The 20,736-nt window shown below is 48.6% G+C and overlaps 9 protein-coding genes across 9 annotated transcripts; 6 read left to right on the top strand and 3 right to left on the bottom strand.

The window, feature by feature from the left end:
- Positions 1-810: 810 nt before the first annotated feature.
- On the top strand, positions 811-2,788 carry ASPGLDRAFT_848332 (uncharacterized protein). The gene is made up of 3 exons (XM_022550296.1): positions 811-1,090; positions 1,170-1,281; positions 1,343-2,788. The coding sequence occupies exons 1-3, from the start codon at positions 1,035-1,037 to the stop codon at positions 2,501-2,503; spliced, it is 1,329 nt and encodes a 442-aa protein (XP_022397216.1). The 5' UTR covers positions 811-1,034; the 3' UTR covers positions 2,504-2,788.
- Positions 2,789-3,271: 483 nt separating this feature from the next.
- ASPGLDRAFT_38887 (cytochrome c oxidase assembly protein) lies at positions 3,272-4,212 on the top strand (the record flags this gene model as incomplete). The annotated part of the gene is made up of 4 exons (XM_022544998.1): positions 3,272-3,468; positions 3,521-3,590; positions 3,666-4,107; positions 4,166-4,212. The coding sequence occupies 4 exons, from the start codon at positions 3,272-3,274 to the stop codon at positions 4,210-4,212; spliced, it is 756 nt and encodes a 251-aa protein (XP_022397215.1).
- A 1,428-nt stretch (positions 4,213-5,640) lies between these two features.
- Positions 5,641-6,459, top strand: ASPGLDRAFT_1502034 (NUDIX hydrolase; the record flags this gene model as incomplete). The annotated part of the gene is made up of 2 exons (XM_022542119.1): positions 5,641-5,943; positions 5,977-6,459. The coding sequence occupies 2 exons, from the start codon at positions 5,641-5,643 to the stop codon at positions 6,115-6,117; spliced, it is 444 nt and encodes a 147-aa protein (XP_022397214.1). The 3' UTR covers positions 6,118-6,459.
- A 2,909-nt stretch (positions 6,460-9,368) lies between these two features.
- On the top strand, positions 9,369-10,341 carry ASPGLDRAFT_847063 (uncharacterized protein). Its single transcript, XM_022550292.1, has 2 exons — positions 9,369-9,907; positions 9,969-10,341. Exons 1-2 carry the CDS (start codon positions 9,723-9,725, stop codon positions 10,279-10,281), a joined length of 498 nt encoding a protein of 165 aa, XP_022397213.1. The 5' UTR covers positions 9,369-9,722; the 3' UTR covers positions 10,282-10,341.
- A 59-nt stretch (positions 10,342-10,400) lies between these two features.
- Positions 10,401-10,925, bottom strand: ASPGLDRAFT_134419 (uncharacterized protein; the record flags this gene model as incomplete). Its single annotated transcript, XM_022541293.1, has 1 exon — positions 10,401-10,925. A coding segment is annotated over one exon (525 nt), but the record flags the coding sequence as incomplete, so codon positions are not given.
- Positions 10,650-12,096, bottom strand: ASPGLDRAFT_76893 (uncharacterized protein; the record flags this gene model as incomplete). The annotated part of the gene is made up of 4 exons (XM_022549868.1): positions 10,650-11,090; positions 11,237-11,454; positions 11,517-11,601; positions 11,713-12,096. 4 exons carry the CDS (start codon positions 12,094-12,096, stop codon positions 10,986-10,988), a joined length of 792 nt encoding a protein of 263 aa, XP_022397211.1. The 3' UTR covers positions 10,650-10,985.
- A 655-nt stretch (positions 12,097-12,751) lies between these two features.
- ASPGLDRAFT_51345 (uncharacterized protein) lies at positions 12,752-15,326 on the top strand. Its single transcript, XM_022547510.1, has 9 exons — positions 12,752-13,248; positions 13,307-13,522; positions 13,574-13,624; positions 13,671-13,770; positions 13,823-14,002; positions 14,072-14,204; positions 14,252-14,521; positions 14,571-14,786; positions 14,839-15,326. The coding sequence occupies exons 1-9, from the start codon at positions 13,054-13,056 to the stop codon at positions 15,251-15,253; spliced, it is 1,776 nt and encodes a 591-aa protein (XP_022397210.1). The 5' UTR covers positions 12,752-13,053; the 3' UTR covers positions 15,254-15,326.
- A 1,151-nt stretch (positions 15,327-16,477) lies between these two features.
- ASPGLDRAFT_846850 (DUF4246 domain-containing protein) lies at positions 16,478-18,537 on the top strand. Its single transcript, XM_022550290.1, has 3 exons — positions 16,478-16,756; positions 16,807-17,772; positions 17,825-18,537. Exons 1-3 carry the CDS (start codon positions 16,706-16,708, stop codon positions 18,419-18,421), a joined length of 1,614 nt encoding a protein of 537 aa, XP_022397209.1. The 5' UTR covers positions 16,478-16,705; the 3' UTR covers positions 18,422-18,537.
- A 134-nt stretch (positions 18,538-18,671) lies between these two features.
- On the bottom strand, positions 18,672-19,732 carry ASPGLDRAFT_38879 (uncharacterized protein; the record flags this gene model as incomplete). Its single annotated transcript, XM_022544996.1, has 2 exons — positions 18,672-19,007; positions 19,349-19,732. 2 exons carry the CDS (start codon positions 19,730-19,732, stop codon positions 18,672-18,674), a joined length of 720 nt encoding a protein of 239 aa, XP_022397208.1.
- Positions 19,733-20,736: the final 1,004 nt, after the last annotated feature.

Here is a 20,736-nt window from a genome sequence, read left to right as displayed (position 1 = left end):
CCGTGGGGTATATACACACCCTTCTGACCGGAGAAAAACTGGACGGTTTTAAAACAGCGATACACAGAATGCAAAGCGACTGAAAGAGTGAACGCCTCCCTAGAAACGGACGTGACAAGAACAAAGCAGGACAGCAAGAAGATATGACGAGGTGAACCTGTGGTAGTCCAGTTAATCGCGGTGGTAAGCGAGCCGTCGGTCTTTTCGAGGCGATCACATGTAAAGTAGACGGAGGTCGCGTGACGTAACGGTATTACCACAATTATACCTCTTTCCGCGGGGTGGAACGTTCCTGACCCGTAATACCATGTTATGGGGGAACTTTCGGACCAACTGCCAAAGACAGGAAGATTCAAGGTGGATGTCTACCACTCATTTTTCCTCCAAAAGACTGGTACTTTGCGTGTTTTCTAGTCAGGATAACTACTGGCAATTGGGAAGTCTGATACTTGTGTCTGCCCCGCAATTATCCCTGTCCGTGGTGAATCAAGGAGTCGCCCAAAGGTCTCGTACGAAGCCCGGACGGAGAACCTACCTCTTCTATACTGCTTCTTCTCCAGAAGTTCCAAACTTGCTACGCCGGTGATCGTCTCTCGAAACCCCTGAACCGCCCGCTGGATATATTTCTATTCTTGAAGACAAAAGAGGGAAAACTAGGTTCCTGTTGCCGAGGTTGAATACGTCGCTACCTTTTAGTGATTGCAGATCGCCGGTGGATCGTACTACGAGAAAGCCCCTGCGGGAGTAGTATAGGCCCGGCCTCTCCGTCTCTGGTGTGTTTCCCACGAGATGTTGTAATTTTTCTTCCGGAGAAATCCGCGTGGCGTTTCGTTCAAATACTGGGTTTATTCGGAGGGTTTAGAGCTGGGTTGTGTTGCTCCTTGGCTTGAGCCCGATTCCAGACCTACCGCAGTTGATCATTGGTTGCGCATCAGATCCAGAAGCCGTTTCTGACGTTGATTGTTACCCAGAGTACGCTGTGTCTGTGTGACAGGAATGATTTGAGTCAGAGGACTTGAGAGCTCTTTGGCGTCATGGATCTGTCCGGCCTTGTTCGCGGACACAAGAGCAACCTTCAACTCCTCAAGCCGTAAGTATAGTGAAGTCTTCTTTCTCTCTATTTTGAAGTGAGTCGCTAACGTCACGGGCTGTTCCTCTGCTATTTGTAGTGCACTACGCGCGTATGCACTGGGGTACCTCTCCTCGACTACTCCGAAAGTCATATCCAGCTTACGGTGCCTCCGGAGGAAGGACCTGAGCTATAAGGAGAAACTTCAAGAGGTATGTTGTTGTATAGTTTTGGTGACCAAAACCCATCGCAGAACTGACCCTGAGTGTCTAGATTGGCCGTGCTTTAACATGCGCAATACGTCTAAATAGCTTCCCTTCTTTTTGTGCTTTGTTGGTTGGAGGTTCGACCATCTCACCCACTCTAGTTCTCCGTCTATGTGAGCTGGTGGCCCGTACGCTTGGTTCCAAAGCCAATGTCTTGAAATCGCAAGGCTTTGTGCGACTTATCCGCTTTGCCACTGCATTTTTATCATCTCTATTGAGTTTACAACTCCTAAACCAGAAGCCTATCAAATTGCAGACAACTACCCGCAATGTAAGCGATGATGCACAGAGCAACGGGAAAACACAAGATCCTCGTGAATTTGCGGGTAGGACAATGGACCTTACCCTCTTCACTCTCACGAGAGCTGTCGACGCCCTGCTTTGTCTGGCATGGTCGACTTGGTATCGTCGTCGTAAAGCCCAAGGTCGCTTGACGTGGGCAGAGACTGTTGCTTCTCAGCTAGCAGATGCGGGGGCTTTCGCTGCGAGTTCTGCAATCGTGATGTGGGCATGGTTCTATCTCCCGGAGAGATTACCTAGGTCTTACGGGAAATGGATTGGAGAAATAGCTAAAGTGGACTCTCGTTTAATTGAGGCCCTTCGTCGTGTACGGAGAGGGCAATTTGTGTATGGGAAAGACACGGGCCAGGCGCCCCTTCTCGAATCTATGTGCAGGGACTATGGCTGGCCACTGGAATGGGGCAGCCCGGAGAAAACAATCCCTATCCCTTGCGAGATGGTGCACATGGATTGTGGTCCGAATTGTGAGTTCCATGCTTTTATGCGCTTTGTTCGAACTCTCAAAGTTGCTTGTGCAACTTATATTCCACTCCAACTCGTCTTTCGTTTTCGGGCTTTGAAGTCCCGGCAGTCTCTCGTCCGGGCACTCACTGATGCTTTGCAATCATCTGCATTTCTTTCTGCATTCGTTACGCTCTTTTACTACTCTGTTTGTCTCGCTCGGTCCAGGCTCGGTCCAAAACTCTTTGACCTGAAAACTGTCACGCGGCAGATGTGGGACTCGGGACTCTGTGTTGGTGCTGGATGTTTGATGTGCGGCTGGAGCATACTCGTTGAGAAGCCGCGAAAGAGACAGGAACTTGCATTATTCGTGGCGCCCAGGGCTGCAGCAACTGTGTTGCCACGGGTGTATCCCAAAAAGGTATGATTGATTAATCCCGGCTCACTTGCCTCTGGTTAAGGCGAGCGTTGGGTTACATATGCATCTTCCCCCTGTTGTTTCTGACATTTCTGTCAAACACCAAAGTCCTATTGGCTGTTTTTGCTAATGCTGTTTCCTTCTCGTGTAGTACCAACACCGGGAGTATGCCACTTTTGCGACGAGTGCGGCTATTCTTTTCACCTGTCTTCAAGAACGACCTAATATGATCCGCGGTGTCTTTGGGAGGATTGCAAATGGTGTCTTGAAATAGGAGGGCACAAGGAACAATTCATTATCCTTTCCGTTGTATTCACTTCCTTTCTCCATTGTTATGCGGCCAGCGTTGGAGAAACATGTATTATTAATAACTAGTAACTAATCATCATTAATGGCAGTCATTTTACTGATTATAGCCTTCGTTGCCAGACTTATCTACATCCAGTCCGGCCTTCTCTTTGGTGTATTTGCATTGTTCTATGTCTATCCCGCAAGGCATATTGCAACTCGGAACGTAGCTCTCCTGTACAATGCACTATCCTCTTTGAATCCGAACTTTTAGATTATTAGAAGATGCTATGTATATATTCTCCGAGAGACTAACTGCATGTAATATAGCGAATATCAACATTGCAACAGGCACACGTGAAAATCTATGCAATCTTATCGATAAGGATCATTGCCAAGATATAATCACGTGTTGTGGAGCTTTCTCCAACCCGCAGGAAAGACGACGGGATTTGCTCTTTAAATCAGCTTCGCATTAAGTCAATCGACATGTTCGCTCGTTTTATACCCTCATGGGGCCGCTCCTCATCATTGGGGGCAGTTCCCCGGCCGTCAATGTTTCCGAGAACACGATGTTTTGAGTCTGGGACAAGATGCTTCTCTAGGAATTTCGTCCTGCGGGAGGAGAACGCTTCCGCGGCGCCGTTTAAAACAAAGCCATCAGAAGAGCGGAATACGTCTGCGATGTGAGAGGGTACTTAAATTGGGCTCTGAAATTCTTGCGTTAATATGTCCTAGGTACTATATGATCAGTCTTATGCTCGGAACCGTTGGCCTTGCGTATGGCTCCGTTCCTCTTTATAAGATGGTGTGTATAGCTGCTAGCTTCCTCCAATTCCTGCTGCCCAGACACGGCTAACATGATACTCTTGCGCTGATGCAGATCTGCCAACAAACCGGCTGGGGTGGTCAACCAGTCCTCACTCACCGCGGCGGAGACAACGATACCTCAGCTCGCGTAATCCCCGTTACCGACTCCCGACGACTGCGCATTACCTTCAACGGCTCCGTTTCAGACGTCCTACCCTGGAAATTCACACCGCAGCAGCGTGAAGTACGAGTTCTACCCGGAGAGACCGCTCTTGCCTTCTACACGGCCACGAACAAGGGTCCGGCGGATATTATCGGTATTGCGACGTATAGTGTGACGCCTGGTCAGGTTGCTCCGTACTTCAGCAAGATTCAGTGTTTCTGTTTCGAGGAGCAGAAGCTGAATGCTGGGGAGGCGGTGGATATGCCGGTTTTCTTCTTCATTGACCCGGATTTCGCCAAGGATCCTTCGATGAAGGGTATTGATACTATTACGTTGTCTTATACGTTTTTCAGTAAGGATTTGTGTTCTCCTGCTGTGTCCTAGTTGGCGTTTTGCTAATGATTAAACAGAGGCGCGGTACGATGATAATGGTGTTCTGAAGCCGATCCAGAACTAAGGCTAATCGGTGAATGATTTACGACTGCTTCTTTGGCTCATCTTGCATGCGAGATGATTTGACCTCTAGTCTGCCGGACCTACTACATATCGAAAGATTGATTCATTGAAACAACTTTTAATCTGTTGAAGGGCATATCCTGTGGCATGCCGGCGTTCGTCATTTTAACCACGGCATGGAGATCTACAGATAGGATCTTCTTTTCTTGACATTCTTATGCCATGAACAAAGCAACTTCTCCTCTCTTTCAAGAGAACTTGAATGCATCATGAATATACCTCTAGACCTCTGGATGTTCGAGAGGATTGTGTACTATATTTCTATGTATATATGTACCTATACGAAACTGAATTTTTGAACTCTTGCGTGTGCTGAATTTGGCGGCTTTGAGGAAGCAACAGCCAATAAGGTTGTGCAAGAAGTTAGGGCAGAGATTCATTCTGTAAGAGTTGGGAAGGAAATCTACCTAGGCAGCCGACTAAATGTACGGTCTCGTGACGACAAAGATTAGACTTTTCTTCAATAACGTTAAGCAGTACGTACAAAATCAAGGGAGAGGTAAAACTCGCTTCATTTCGGTGGAAATACGCAGAACAGAATAAACCAATTGAGTTGGAATAGAGAAACACTGGAGTTATGACGCCCCAAAAACTATTTACTTTAGGGCTAAGTTCTATGTAAAGCCATTGGGACCTGGATCTTCTAGAGCAATTGTAATTTTTCTGGTCAGATATTCACCCACTCTTTATTTTACGTGGGTAGCTCAAGGCTATCAACAGAACCTTTACTAACCCAGAGGCCCGCATACGTAAAATAAAAAAAAGCTTCGGTCTGATGCCAGGATACCACGATTCATTCGTCTCTTTATACTAGAAGATAATGATATTCTGATATTCACTGGACTAGATTTAATTGACAAGACTTCACGTTGTTCCCCACTACCTCACCGTTAAATTCCTTGATATCTTGATATCTTGAGAATAGACATGAAGATCCCCCCAGGACAATGCGAGGCGGGTCAAAGTATTCAAGATCAGGTTGCGGCGGGCTGCCTAGCACGCGAATCTTCACAATGTCTTTAAGAGGTTGACTGTCGGCCTCACTCGTATCATGATCAGCAGGAAGGACCAGCCGGACAAGGTCATGTGAATCAGTCATGACTCCTGCACGAAGAGCAAGATATTCGTTTCAGGCAGCGAAGACGCATCAAGTGTCCTGCTAATTTGAATGAATCGGGATGTTAGTACCTATATGTATCGGGTTAGAATGACTGCAACTTTTTCTCTGGGGATCGTATTCAATAATAGTACGGAGTACGGTTGTACGGGATGATTAACAATCGGGTCCCAACCACCTGGAAGAGAGCACACTTTCCAAACATCGTAGACTATCATCAAACCTTTATCCCCCCTTCCTTCATTTACCGTGATGAACGAAAAACGCCTCTATTCTCGTCCTCAAGATCTCGACTCCGCCAAACGGTGGGTAATCGGCGCTGCCATATTCCAACACCCAAAGTCAGACAACCGCTCCCTCCTCTTACTGAAGCGAGCCAGCCATGAAGACGCTTTTCCCGATGCATGGGAGCTCCCTGGCGGACATGTCGAAGAGACAAACGAGACCATCGCGCATACTGTCACACGAGAGGTTGTTGAGGAGACATCTCTGATTGTCGCTAAGATTATTGGCGAGATCGAACCGATGACGTGGGAGTCGAAAACTCGCTCCAACGTCCAACTTAATTATGTGGTGACGGTTTAGCAGGGGACTACAGTCGAGCTGAATGCTGATGAGCACTCGGCCTGGCTGTGGGTGCAGGAAGGACAGGTCGAGGCGCTGTACATGACTACGGAAATGAAAAAGGTTGTGCAAGATGCGTTTCTATATGCGGCTAGGGCTCCTTAGACAGTTGCTCGTGTTGAAAATGTGAATTTCGCATGTAAAGCGCAGCATGATTTCCTTTTACTTCCCTTCTGGTCCAATCTACCACCATGGCTTGTGAGAGACACTGAATCTGAACTCACAGTGCGGAAGATTACTCCGGACTCTCCATACAGACATTCAGGTCGTTCCATTGTTAGACCCACATCTGCATGCTCTTTCTGCGAGTTGCTACTCCGTAGAGGAGGACTTTTCCGCAGTATGCCACCCTTATGATACTTGGTAAACTGTCTTTACTCTTGTCACCCGGGCTAATTCATGATTACGACTTGCCTGATCTTTTACAGCTGTGCTGTGATATTCCACTCGTACCAACTGTCATGGGAACGCAGCAAGTCATTTGGGCACCAATACGGCTATATGTACACCGTACACTTGGGTGACACTGAATTACTAGAAGTGGTATAGCGTGTCTATTTAGGTTTAGCGTCACATTGTCGCTTGGCATCACGGTGCGTGCTCTATAAAGTCGCGCTCTATCGCTGCTTCAACTTCAACCAAATTTTTGCTATTTTCTCTTTCATATTTCGCCTCTGCCGCCTATGATTTTGGTGAGGCATTTTTACTATCGATTCTCTGCCTAGGCCCCCTCATTGCGCCACCCCCTTTTCGCTGAATGCAGTCATAATCACCTTGAAGCTGCAGTCTTTTCACACCAGTATGGTCACCCCACTCATGTTGAAAAGGTCTGCTAATAGAAATGATGTTTGAGATAAAATGTTGCCTTGCAAATTGAATGGTCCTCCATAATTTTCATCACGTCATCCTCCAACACTTCATCTCCCGCTGGCTGAGCGTCCTATGATGGATCAGTTTTATATGAATATCACCGCTATGTTCATGCCCATGTACAATTCTACAATTGGCTGCCTTGTTCGAATGAATAACTTGCTAGCATAGCGGCATCCGCTACCTCCGCTTTGTCTTCATTCTTGACTCCTTTCATCAGAGTTCTGGATGCACAGACAACAACTCAGCCTTCCCTGACCCGCAGGTGAGGAAGAACTGGTTGGCATAAAATGACAGGTTGAACTGCTGATGTCTCGCGCTCATGACTGGCATTCATTGTGTATCGGGAACAGTCGGCAGGAATAACTATCCGGCTTCTCCTGGCCTGTGCCGAACAGGCAACAGGGAATCGATTGGCACACAAGAGTGATTGAGAGCCCGCCATCCCCCAGCAATCAACAGAACAACGAAGACCAGAGATACTAAAGCAAGCTCAATGCATCCTTCACCATTCCCCTGAGAACCAGCGTTCGCCCGCACAGCCTGAACAGGATACCCCTCCTGCAACCCCAAACCCTGAGTCTCCCCAAAGCCAATTGGGCTTGGAACTCCAAAGCCACATTGCAGCAGCAGTGGCATTGAAAACAGCACAGATGAAGACCACTGGAGATGAATTCCTAGAGCTTGTATCCATGGTTAGTCAGAAGGTCACCGATTGGGAAAGGCAGAGCCTACAGGGAGCCGCTTTCTTGGGCAGGGACATCAGGACCCTGGTCCTCAATTTCAGCAAGAACCTAGTGACTGGATATCCTTCCAAACAGGAGAATCGCCAACCCCCACACCCGGAACACAACAGCTATGCTGAAGCTGCTGGAACCCCATCCAACGCCCCCAAGACACAGCCAAAGCTACCCAAGACCACACATAGGTCAGAAAAACCCCCGCGCATTTTTCTCCGCCTCCCCAAGGATCATCCAGCCCGACGAGCTAGCCCGTATGCCACAATGGATATACTGAGGAAACACCTAGACAGGGCCTGTTCTGCAGCTGTGAAAGAGATCCAACAGGTGCCCTCTGGTTTGGCAATCTGGCCTAAGGATGGCCTAGGCCTCCAGCTCCTCACAGAACGTAGGGAGCTTCTGGAACGCCTTATACAGGGAGCCACAGCAGAAGTTGAACAGAAATGGGCCATCTTCGCCCTACCAAAAGCGCCCCAGCAATATACCAGCTATGATGGGACCCAAGTGCCCATAACTGAGCAAATGGCTCTGGATGAGTTCAAGCTTCAGAAAGGCCTTTCCCCCCTGAAGTTCTACTTCTCAAACAAAACCCCGCTATCTAGCACTCTTATCATGGCTGTCCTTGAAGACCAAGCCCGAGCAGTCCCTAAATGGACCAACCTTTTCAGCAAGAATGTACAAGCCAAACAAAAACTCTTCCGAGCCCGTATAGAGCAGTGTACACGATGCTGGGACTACCATAACCCCGGACCTGCACCCGTACACCCAGGTGCCGAATTTGCAGCAAGAGAGACCACACTGAAGAGACCCAACCCTCTTCCAATGACAATGAGACCACAGACCCATGCTGTACCAATTGCTGTGGACCTTTCCCAGCAGACCACTCTAACTGCCCCACCCGGCCTACCATACAGCAGGGAGCCGTCCAACGGGCTAACCAAGTCACAACTTATTGCAGTCAGGAAAGCAGGTGCATGCCAGCATATGCTACAAGACTAGACTGCTACAACCGAGCCCTCCAGAAGCTTGGGCTCCTCACCGACTAGAGAACAGCCCCAAGCATGTTAGATAGGCTATCTCATCTACAGATCCTACAACTGAATGCTGGCCGAAACTGGGAAGCGCATGAAACTGCGCTACAACTGGCCTTTGAAAATAACTGTCACGCAGTTCTAATTCAGGGGCCCTGGATATTTACAGACTGCTCCCGTCGAATATCTAAACACCATCCATCATTCCACCAACTTGTCCCGATTGAGGACTGGTCAGATAGGCCCGAGTCCTCACATAGGTAATGAAACACCCATACCTGAAAGCGGAACTAGTTCCTTTTGGTCCACCATCCAAGGACATCCTAGCTATCCAAATTAACACCCCCCCAGAAGACGGCATTCCTGGTCAACATCTAGAACGCTCCCCGTGGAGCAGTTGATGAGAGCCAGGGTTTGGAGTCTCTCATGGCACAGACAGCCCCATCCCTCCCCTGCCTAATAGCTGGAGACTTTAACCTTCAACATCCTATATGGCAGTCCTCTGTTTGACCCTCTCCGAGAGCAGAGCCCTTCCTATCTTGGACAGAATCCCAAGATGTCACCCTGACACTCCCCCCTGACTCGCCGAGTCGAGGTCAAAACATGATTGACCTATCCTGAGCCAATAGTGCTCTGCCAAGCCCAAGAACAGCACCCCAGGAAAGATGGTGTGACTACCTCTATCCTTTGGAAGGCATGGCTCTCGCTAGGCCCCGCAATATCAACATTGTACAGACACTGCCTAGACCAGGCCTGGCACCCTACTCCCTTCCGAGATGCTTCACTCGTGGCCTTACCAAAACCAGGAAAGAGAGACGCTGCCACTCTTCCCCGCCGACTCGCTCGCTCAGTTCTCCTGCCCGGAAGCCAATCCAATACGCTATCGAACTGCCTCGGTTCTATGCTGAATAAAATCATCAATTGTACTGCTTGATGCAAGTACAACCGCAGGAAGCATGCCTGAGCAGAATCCGCCAGCAACGGACTGGGTATACATGGCAAGATTGGGATTTGATGCGAGATAGGTCCGAAGTTGGTTTACGCATAGACACACTCCCTTCTTTCCTACATGCGATGTGCTCGAAGAGGAACAATTGCACATATTGCAGGCATCGGGAGCTACAGTGGTGCCCCCAACGCGGGGATATTTTGTTCCTCGAAAGCGGCGATTTCAATTGCCTTGGAGGCTTTACAGCAGGAAGTGATTTCATTCGGGGTCCGGGTTTGTTTGGTCCAACTCGGCCATTTCCGGACGCCCTTCTTGTCTGCAGGACATCGCCAGAAGGTCTTAAACCGTATCACCGACCGTCCTGACGCTCATTCGTAGGGTATTTGATACGTTCGATGGTACTCAACAAGGTGATCCTGAGAAGGGCGTACGTGTGATTATCGAGGCGTTGACAAAAGAGGCGAAGGAGGTGCCGTTTCTCTTGCCAGTTGGACCGGATGTGCCAGAGGCAGAGTGGAAAGCTCATAAGGGACGAGCTGAGCAGATGCAGGCTGTACACAAAAACTGTTCATTTTCATGTACATTTTTGTTTTCCACAAATGTAACTACAGGAACGGGGAATTTTTCATCTATTCTTAACTACCTCAAACTATGTGGCTCATGCTATTGGTATATTTGAGCAAATAATGTAATGCTGTGCGGCCTTTGCGAATTGATCCTGGAAAGCCAGAGAAAAGCCAGTGGAATCTCACGTTCACTCTAAGGTGTAGAGTACGTACAATAAGCGGTTAATCATATTTACGCTTTGGGAATGTCGCTCAATGCGCTTATGGCTTTGAATTCCTCCACAGATGCCAATGTTCTGGATGCAGACTTCGATATCTCCTCGCTGGCATCACTTCCCAAAGGAAGCAACTCCGGCAACTTCCGCCCAGCTGCAGCCCCGGAAGAGGTGACCACATCATAGATGATTTGAGCTCCCTTGACCGGGTCACCGAGCTGAGCACCATGGAATGCAGCAAAGTTGGCATCAGTTGTACTGTTGAGTTCTCTGTATGCAGGTAGGCGGCTGCTCTTGCTCGTACCAGAGATATTGGCAGATGGGTTTAAAAATTCGGTTCGGAAAAAGCCTAATTCAACCAAGCAGTGGTTAATGCCAAACTGAGAAATCTCACCAGCTAATCCAATTGCTAGCCAGCGCAAGGCTGCCTTGGAGGCATTGTACAGGTTGCAACCAGGCATGGGGTACCAGGCAGCCATGGAGCCAATAGTGATCAAGGTACCAGTGCCTTTCTCACGGAGATGCGGGAGCAGCGCGCGATATGCTCTTTAGGAAGCGGACTGTGTAATCAGCGTTGGTGAAGAGTGGCTGTTCGTTCGTTTTTAAGTGAGCACCATTCTGAGTAAGCCGGACCCGGGTACAGGAGTACTGTGCTTCGTCTGTACCGGAGTACATCCTATGTACTCTGTATGTATCGACCCCACATACTTCATAATAGGCAAAGGCTGTCGGTCAGCCCGATTGGCAAATAACGAGGCACATGCTCCATTTACAAGTACCTGGATCATGGCGCAGACGGATCCAAGTATGCATGTACTTTTTGAGACATGATAGCGCGGCCTTTTTGAGTTACAGGGGCATCAACTTTCATTGCCAGACTAAAGTCTCCAAGATAGAATTCCTCTGTGCGTAAGTCCTCAGCGATCTGAAGAGGCCAAACGAGCTCTCCCTGTTTCCAGAGGTTGACGAATGGTATAATTTCCTTTAGTGGCCGACCGAGTGCTTCGTATTTAGCACTCCTGTTGAGATCGTGAAAAGATATCCCCCACATACAGTTCCTCTCATTCAAGTCTTTTGAATATCAGTTAATATGTGATCAACAGGAAAGAAGGTTGGGGGCATATTTCACTCACCGCAATGTACAATTCCGGCTTTATGTAAATTCTCTAAAGCCTCTAGCAATTGCCGAGCAGCGGACATGCGAGTAGCTATGGATGTCTTTTCCAGAACTCGCCAGCAAAGACATGGACCCATTAATGGAAACACTAGAGCCCTATGATGGCCATTGTCTCCAGGTCTAGGGAGTTAAAAGGTCGCCAAATATGTCACAAGATGAGAGGTATCCTGTACATCCTGGATGATCTTGTCTTGCATGCGGATTTCAGTTCCTGCCCAATCCCCCAAGCACATGACTTTGAGGGCTACATCCCTCTTGCCCTGAAGATCATGGGCCATCCAGACAGTGGAGAAGCCTCCAAAGCTGGTTTTATGCTCTACCAGGTATCTCTCATCGAGCACTTCTCCAAGACGAACGGGATAGAAGACGCGTTCAGTTTCCTCATCGTAGTTATGCCAGGGCTCAGCAACCTCTTCGAGGTCAGCTTCCTCGTCTTCATTTCTCACAAAGTCGCCGAAGTCTGCTGTGTCATCACCCTTGCAGTATTGGGGTGCTGGTGCCGTTACGCCACTGGAGAGTGTTCTAAGGCCGGCCATTTTTTGGCGAGTATGGATCGATGCCAGAGAGGGAGGCGGGGAGGGTGTGGCATTGTTCAGGGAGTGAGGCTTATGTATCGCGTTTGGTGACCACAAAGAAGGTCACTTGATGCAAGGGAAGTTCTGTTGGTTTAAATCACCACTCAATATAAGAGTACAGGAAACATTGGATGTAAACGCTGGGTAGTTGCGCTTAGCCTATTTTGGAAATTGGCCGCAGGCCACTTTGAAGCGGCGACGCCGCGACGAAAATGCCACGAAAATGAGCACCAAAGGCCACAAAACTTCGTGGCCTTTCCTCCGTCACCCAGAGTTACTTCGTACTCCGTACTCTCTCGGGCATTGGACTCACCGAAAGTACTGGATCGCCTCATCGCTTTGGTACTATTCGTCGGCTGAATGGAGATCATGCAGGTGGGGACGTCCCGTTTCCTGGCGAGCTGAAATGCACCATGACTGCACCTCATTCGGCAATCAATGTACCAACGGTAATGGGGCCTCCGATGCAAGACACGTGTCGCTCAGCTCTGTTGCCTTGCGTTTTAGCGTGATGCGACTCCTCGCCTTGGAAAGGAAAATCCCAGCAACAGCATTGATAGTATACCCAAGTCCACATCGGGTCCGAATCTCTGTATTGAGTTCTTCACACTCAAACAATCCATCGGTCGATTGCCTGTCATGAGTCAGCTATCTGTCTGTCGATAAGCCACACATCAAAATGTGCATAAATTGAGCCATTGCGTATTGCCAGCTGTCACGCTGTGGAATCTCAGCTGAGCCACTGCCATGTCAGCTGCAGGTTATTACCTAAATTGAGACTAACAGTCGATTATGGAGCCCGAGGCTGAGCTTTTGAATTGAGCGAGATTCAGTTCTCCCAAATCATATATAAACCCAGTGGAATATCCTAGACGGAGTATAATTCACAAGTCATACATACATTCTCCAATTGGCACCATGGTGACACAAGGCAATATCAATCCAGAGGAGCTCCGGGCCCTCGAACCCTTTCCGTCTCCGTCAACTGCACTTGTGAATAAGTCATACAAGCTCGAAAGTGATGGAAATGTACTGGAAGTCACGCCCGAAAGTGATGAAACCTTGGGTGTTGAGGAAGAAAACCTCAAATGTGTAATGTGGTTCAATACTGGAGTTTGTCTGCTCATGTCCCATGATTTCTGATTTATTATATCTAATGAAATGTATATAGCCCTTGACACTCGAAACAATCCGGAGGATCGATAGTCTTCAGCTGTTCACTGAGTCGCATGATGCGAATTCTGTCCTTACCACGGCTGATAACCGGACCTGGTTCGATCTTGCCATTCTGGAGAATGAAAATGACCAGCATGCTAGAGTCAAGCAAGAAATTGAGTTGGTGTGGACGAGTCATAGGAATCGAAGCCAGACGACGGAATTTGGCTGGGTAGGTTTACTTCATTCTGATCAAGAAAATGTGCTGACCGAACATATTTAGGACAAGGGAACTGTCTTTGACAAGAATCATCCTTTTCTACGTTTGTTAGAGGTATGTACGCTATATATCTAACTTGAAAAATGCTAATAAAACCTAGGACGGAAATTCTCTCGCAGTCCGTGTTTGTTCCGGTGACCAAAATGCCCACAACGTGGTTAGGAACGCAATTCTGAAATTGGATATTGGTGATGAAATGGGTAAGATGAGTCCCAGGTACAATCTTGCAACGATGCTAATTGCTCATCCTAGTCCGTCACGCCATTACATACAACGAGACACCAAAGGAAACCAAGATCATGGTGAATGTCTTCAAGGAGTGCAACTCTAGTGCACCTTCTGGCGATTACATGCCATGGGTGTCTCTCGGTGCTTTCAGGGCTGATTATTACGATGACGGTCGTACTCATCCGTTACGTGTTCTTGCTATGGGTATGATTTTTTTTTTTTTTTTTTTTTTTTTTTTTTGCTGCCAATGTTGATTGCTGCTGACAAGAGTAGATGGGGGTGGTGTTCGTGGACTGTCTTCTCTTTATATCCTCCAGAAAATTTTCGACAAGTTGGCAGAAAGGTTGGGAGAAAGGAGAAAGCCGTGTGAAGTCTTTGATATGATTGGAGGTACCAGCACTGGAGGGTATGTATTGCATGGTATCTGTTCGCGAACTCTACTGACTCCTTCAGCTTGATTGCCATTATGCTTGGTCGCCTTCAAATGGACGTCAACGACTGCATTAAGAAATACCAAGAATTAATGGGCATAGTCTTCAAGAAAAGTCAAGGAATATTTGGATCGGCCTGGGATTGGATAACCAACAATGGGAAATTCCTTTGGAGTGGCCAAACCTACGACGACAAACCCCTCGAAATGCAAATCAAGAAGCTCGTAAAGGACAAACTCGGAGATGAGAATGCCGACCTATATGAGGGGGAGGGCAATGCAGCTTGCAAAACGTATGAGTTCTATTCTCTCATCGATCTACATCAAGCTAACATATTTTAGATTCGTTGTAGCTACCCGGAGAGACGCACTCAACAACCGTTCCCCGGTTTTCCTGCGTTCCTACAAACATCCCCACGAATCCCAGGGCCTCCGCAATGTCAAAATCTGGCAAGCTGCTCGTGCAACATCTGCTGCCCCCACATACTTCTCTTCTATGAAGTTGGGTGACTATGAGTTAGTTGATGGAGGTTTGAGTGCCAACAATCCCCTCGGATGGTGAATACAATTTCCCCCGTTCCTAACTAAGAAATAACGCTGACCCCTCCAGGCTATGGACGGAAGTATTGAGCATCTACGGCATGGGGCGTAGGGCCAACTGCTTCCTCAGTATCGGCACTGGCATCGACTCCAACCAAGCAATTACCGATCCAAGGAAAGCGCCTGCTCAGGCCGTATCGGCTTTAGCAGCTGCCGCCACCAACACCGAGATTACTCACCTTCTCTTCAGGACTCTTATAGACGCCTTTGCTCCGAATAGTGGGAAGCCGAAATACTGGCGTCTCAATGTCAACAAGCCTATCGGTAAATGTATCGACGGTCAAGAACCCGAGAATTATGAGAAGGTGGTGGCCTTGGATGATAGTGGAGCTGCGGAAGTGTTAGAAAAAGGCGCTAAGGAGTATATCGACGAGGTGGGTGCTGATATCCAGAAGTGTGTCGATGCCATTTTGGATAAACATTAGGTTCTTTCTTGATATGTTCCTCTTTGGTCAACTATCTATATAAATATACATACATTCGCCATTTTACTCAAACGATTGTGTAGAAGAAAAGACGGGGTGTCCGAAGGTATGATGCCAGAGGCTAGATGATAGATGGACGATAGTAGAGAAGGATAATAGATTGATGTAGAGAACTAAAATACAGCAGGGTGACATGGTGATATTTATAAATAATTACACAGAGAAAGCTTCTATCTAGAACATTCCGTATAGCAACAAGAACAGGCATTCTGTTTAAGTACAAATGGACATATGCCTACAGATTGAACATGTTTCTCGACACCCTTGAAATTCTCATTATCTTTACTTCAAGCACATCAGCCAATGTCTCTCAGTTTGCCCCAGCCAAGTACAGCCTTATACACTTCCACTGGAAGCACCGCAGCATCCTCCTACCCTTTGGACGCACTGACTCCCCGGCCTTGTTCCAGTGGGTGGAGGTGCGGCCCACAACCGTCCTCCGCTATCTGGGCGTCAGATTTGATCACCATCTCACAGGATCTAAGCATGTTGACTGCTGTCGGGAAAGGGCGGCCTCCCTGATGGCAGCCCTCAGCTCTATAGCTGGGTCCACCTGGGGGGTCAGTCTCCTTCACCTCCGGCGTATGTATACGGCGGTGTTATGGCCACAGATAGCATATGGGTGCTCAGCATGGTATGTCCGTGGAGGCTATGGCTTCCAGGGAGCAGAGACGAATGCTACCAAGGCCATAGAGTCAATCCAGCACCAGGCACTTTACCGGATCGCCGGCGCCTTCCGGACAACGTCTCGGGCGGCCCTGGAGGTATGCCTCCACACCCCCCGCCCCCCGGCTATGATTGCTCTGGCCCGAACTGCGGAGGAGACATGTCTCCGGATACTGACTTCTCCGCTACGGGCCTCCCTCCATTCAATCCGCCAATCAGGCCGCCGGCCGGCAGCAAAGGCACTCAAACCATATAGATCGAAGGTCGAAATAGGGTTGTGGGGTGCAGTCAGGCAACCGCCAGCTGCCTAGCCACGTGTGGATCATTGCAGCACTAAACTCCCCACCGAACCCTTTCGCCATCTATTTATTCATTTATGGCAATGATTCGGGGAAATCATAGGGTTATTGTGGGCGCAGCTGAAGGCACCCGCCGGCTGCCTAGTTATGTGAGTCGGTATAAAACCCAATTCAAACCCCCCTTCTCCAATCTCTCAACGACCACCACCATGGCTTCTCAAGCATCTCGTTTCGATCTCCCCGGCTTTAAATTGCCGTTGAACTTCACTTTGAAGAGGGATTATAACTCGCCTAGACTCTTTCCCAATGCGCTGAACTACAATGATATCGAGGGAGGCTATGTGGGGTAGGGTAAGGATCGAGGACCTGCTTATCGCGCGCCGAGCTTATCCACATTAGTCGATCGAATACCCATCGGGACCTGTTGATGATGCAGGCGATTCAGTCCATTACGGAAAAGCCTGAATGGGATCGAAAGGTATGGCTGTATGACCATTTGGTCCAAAAATCGATCGTTAATTCGTGCAGGCTTTTGACGACGAAATCATCTCAAAATGGCGCGATGAACTCCTAAGCAGCGGCAAGGACATCACGCCTAAAATGGTCGATTGGGTTGTCAAGGAGCTCCAGTGGAAAGCCGGCATTTTTCGTGAAACAGGATACACCGTTGCTTTCGATCCTGGCGTTGTCAAGGCAGATGGTATAATCCCGTTCGAACTCCAGAAGGAATTGAAAGATGCGGCTCGTCCACTGGAGGATGTTCCGGAAGAGGAGAAAGATTACCATCCTGGGTCGGACCAAAAGGTCGTTGATCTGGTGCATCCTTCGCTCTTCCCTGTCATCTATGGGCATACTAGCATCCTCCCTGACCAAATGATTCGACTCGATGACTGTTTCAGCACCGTGGGGCAGGGCCAGTTACTTCCAGTACCACCAGAGAAACAAGCTCACCTTCCCAACGACAGCTATTGTTATTCGGCTTACCCGGGTCACCAAGGCTACAGCCGCCAGTTCCAATGGCTGCCCTGTAATATTGAGCTTACTCCAGACAATGGATGTCGCATTGCCTCATATGTGAACAACCTGCATCCCCAGAAGCACCGGGACCTATACCAAGTCATTGAGAAGATCCTTGCCAGAACCATCCCACTCTGGGATGCGACTCTAATTAACGTAAATTCTGACTACAACCGGATCCCTTACCACGAGGTTGAATTCCACGAACATCCGGATCCCGAACCTTGGCCCGCCAACGAAGAAGAGAACAGCGACGAATTTTGGGATCGACATTCAGAATGGGAAAACTCAACACCCATCAAGAAGCCCGAGCCGGGCGAGTTTAGACCGCCTGAGGTTCATCCGTATGACAAGGTCGACTTACGCGAGCAATTTGCCAAAACGGGATTGCAGGTTATTGTCAAACTGGCCAACATCGAGCTGACCCCGGAAAAACCGGAGTACAAAGGGGGATCATGGCACGTAGAAGGGCAGTTGGTAAGTGATTACTTTATTTCTGGTCTGAAGAGTCATAAATTAACATTTGTAGAACGAGCATATTTGCGCAACCGCCCTATACTACTACGACAGCGAGAATATCACGGACAGCACTCTCTCCTTCCGGCAGCGCGCCCGCGAAGACATGGACGATGTCTCCTATCCTCAAGAGCAACACGGGTTTTTGCACGAGGTTTACGGCTTTCCTCCGGATGTTGATGATCATAACGGCTCGGTCATCACACAAGATCTGGGCAGTGTGTCGACCCATGAAGGCCGTCTGCTGACATTCCCCAACATCCTCCAACACCGCGTGTCTCCTTTCTCACTGGCGGACAAGTCGAAACCCGGACACCGCAAGATTCTCGCCTTCTTCTTAGTCGATCCGAATCTTCGCATCATCTCTTCGGCGAACGTTCCTCCGCAGAGAGAAGATTGGTGGATTGAGAGAAGGGTCGCGCTTGAAAAGTCTCTGACCGTGCTTCCGCCTGAATTACGAAGCATGGTTCATGGGGAAATGGATGTTACTCCTATTACCATGGATGAGGCGAAGAACTATAGGTTGGATCTCATGGAGGAGAGGAAGACTGCGGCTGTTGAGCACAACAGTGATTTTGAGAAGGGCAATTTCAACTTGTGTGAGCATTGATTAATGTCGGACGTTACTCTTGATAGCCTTCTCTAATATCAACTCTGGTTGCTATTGCTGTACTCTGTACATAGCTTGACGATAAGCAACGTAATAGAGTTGGAACAAATTTGCCGATAACCATGCAATGCCCTGGCTTTATTCGTAGGAATGGTCACATAGCAGCTTCTGTCCTATAACCTAAATTATATATCCACAGGCATTTACATCGCGACACCCGCACACTCCAGTATAGTCTCCTGGCATCTATTCAAATTCCCCTAGCCTCCTCAATATTATGCCTGGCATCATTATACGCTACACTAAAAGATAGTTCTCCCTTGAACGTCCCAAGAAAGAGTCCAAGACCAGTCCCCAATTCTTCACCAGTGACCCACGGATCATCCAGCTCGAAAATGGACCGACGGGGCTGGATAATTTTGACCACGACGCCCATGCTCGAAATGGATGCGGATGGTGTAGGGTTCGGCCTGGGAACGGGTGTCAGGGCCGGGTCGTAGGGGAGCGTGCCTAGGGTCCAGTAGGCGGGTGTTAGGGCGATGTGTTCTGTGTCCTCGCGTATTTCTGTGTAGAATGTTTTGATTTGCTGTATGATGTTTCAGAATTCGTCTTTCTGTTGTTGGGAGTCTTTTTGAGAGGCAGAGGCTGCTAAGACTTCAATGTTGATGACCAAGCTTTGTCCAGACACGGAATGGTAGGTCGATATGGCATGTGCAGGAGTGCTGTAGGGTGGAATACAGTGACCGCGTTCGTTAATTAGAGAATAGTTAATATAGCGCACGCTTCGAGGCTCACAGCGTCGCTTCTGCGCATCCCGGACTGCCATGGCAATAGCAGCGTGATAAACATGCGTCACACTTGCCCCGAGAGCCTTGCATGCCGCTAGCAGCCGCTTAGTCTGCTAATGATCCAGTCTGAAAGCTATACGCTGGTGTTTTCCCGGGAGTGTCGCGTTAGACTGCAACGGCACGGTGGCGACCTCGACATTCTCGCGAAGTGCTGAGTTTGTGGCTCGGCACGCTCAATTCTGGCAGTCTGCTCGCTAGTAAGTGTCTCTGGAATGGCCGCAGCGACTCGTAGCGGTGGGCTCAGATTCCTCCATTCATGGCCGAGTCGTGGTAGCTGATAACTTGCCCCTTGGTCGTAGGCCTGCGATGCGTAGTCAAAGAGACGGTCCCAGAAGTGCAGTGTGCCAATGCCATCGACAATATCATGATGATCCCGGAGGACAAGGTCTGCCTGGATGTTGTTGTCTGATGAAATAGGCCGCAGGAAGCAATGGTGGGATGAGTATATCGCAGATGAAGCCATGCTTTTTGCAATGTTTCCTGAATTCGCTGCTCCGTGCTTGGTCGATCATTTTCTTTCTCGATGGTAATGGTGTACGAGATATGGCCGGTCATGGCAAAGTAAGTGCGTCCACTGACAGCATACGCTTTTCCGAGCGAGGTATAGAATCATCCTTCCGTGGATAGTGTTGATTGAAGAAGAGAAAGACGTTCAAAGCTTCTTCAGGCGAAATTGTTCTCTTCTCATAATCTTAAACTGTCCTCCAACGACACAGAAAAGTCAGAGTTGGGCTTCCTCAGAGAACTCTGAGAATATTATAAGCCAAAGCTGTTATCTGTTTGCCCGATGACTGCGGACCAGATGAATGGGTAGGCGCAGAGATTGGAACGGTCGTTCAGCAGAGGAATTCCAGGCAGCAAGCGTCAATGTACAAAGTCTATGAGAATCACCATACTGCAACGAATGAGATATACTTGCTTCCTGGCACATGAATGCATCCACGTTACCCACCGAAGATGGTTGCTCAGGCGCCCCAGGATCACTGGATAGCAACACCTAACGAAACATTCATTGCTACTACTTCGCAGAAAGTGACAAGAAGCCCTCGTTGAGTTTTTCAAGTGCTGTCAGAAAGCAAAGACATTGGACTCAAGAGACATAATGATTGTAACCAACGTCTAATCGATGCCCGATAACGTGCGAAAATAGCACTGCAAATGCGCATGCGACGACATGGGCCACTGTCTAGACAGAAATAAACATAGAAATGCCATTCACTGGCACCCTTCGAGGTTTCAGTCTCACCGAGGCATACCTCTCATTGAGAGAATTCAATGTCACAATGGGGTGGCAATTGAAACCAAAGTCAGAATGCATAGCGCTAGTGGCTACCCTCGATGGCTTTGATGCTTTTGGTGCCAGCTATTTCGTGAATGGGATATTCAAAGTCAACCAGTCAAGGCGCGACTTCAGGCCGAAATAATTGTCTCTTTCAGAGCAATGGCAGGTGTCAATCTATACCATCC

The sequence above is a fragment of the Aspergillus glaucus genome, assembly GCF_001890805.1.
Source record: "Aspergillus glaucus CBS 516.65 unplaced genomic scaffold ASPGLscaffold_23, whole genome shotgun sequence".
NCBI classification, from domain to species: Eukaryota; Fungi; Ascomycota; class Eurotiomycetes; order Eurotiales; family Aspergillaceae; genus Aspergillus; species Aspergillus glaucus.
This window is presented reverse-complemented; position numbering and strand designations above follow the sequence as displayed.

Coding starts and splice junctions, on each gene's coding strand:
- ASPGLDRAFT_846850 (XM_022550290.1), top strand. CDS start 16,706: ATGATGCAGGCGATTCAGTCCATTACGGAAAAGCCTGAATGGGATCGA. Junction 16,757..16,806: donor AGCCTGAATGGGATCGAAAG/GTATGGCTGTAT, acceptor TAATTCGTGCAG/GCTTTTGACGACGAAATCAT. Junction 17,773..17,824: donor GGCACGTAGAAGGGCAGTTG/GTAAGTGATTAC, acceptor TAACATTTGTAG/AACGAGCATATTTGCGCAAC.
- ASPGLDRAFT_847063 (XM_022550292.1), top strand. CDS start 9,723: ATGCGATGTGCTCGAAGAGGAACAATTGCACATATTGCAGGCATCGGG. Junction 9,908..9,968: donor CAACTCGGCCATTTCCGGAC/GCCCTTCTTGTC, acceptor GACCGTCCTGAC/GCTCATTCGTAGGGTATTTG.
- ASPGLDRAFT_51345 (XM_022547510.1), top strand. CDS start 13,054: ATGGTGACACAAGGCAATATCAATCCAGAGGAGCTCCGGGCCCTCGAA. Junction 14,205..14,251: donor GGAGGTACCAGCACTGGAGG/GTATGTATTGCA, acceptor TGACTCCTTCAG/CTTGATTGCCATTATGCTTG. Junction 14,787..14,838: donor GCCAACAATCCCCTCGGATG/GTGAATACAATT, acceptor TGACCCCTCCAG/GCTATGGACGGAAGTATTGA.
- ASPGLDRAFT_848332 (XM_022550296.1), top strand. CDS start 1,035: ATGGATCTGTCCGGCCTTGTTCGCGGACACAAGAGCAACCTTCAACTC. Junction 1,091..1,169: donor AACCTTCAACTCCTCAAGCC/GTAAGTATAGTG, acceptor TGCTATTTGTAG/TGCACTACGCGCGTATGCAC. Junction 1,282..1,342: donor ATAAGGAGAAACTTCAAGAG/GTATGTTGTTGT, acceptor CTGAGTGTCTAG/ATTGGCCGTGCTTTAACATG.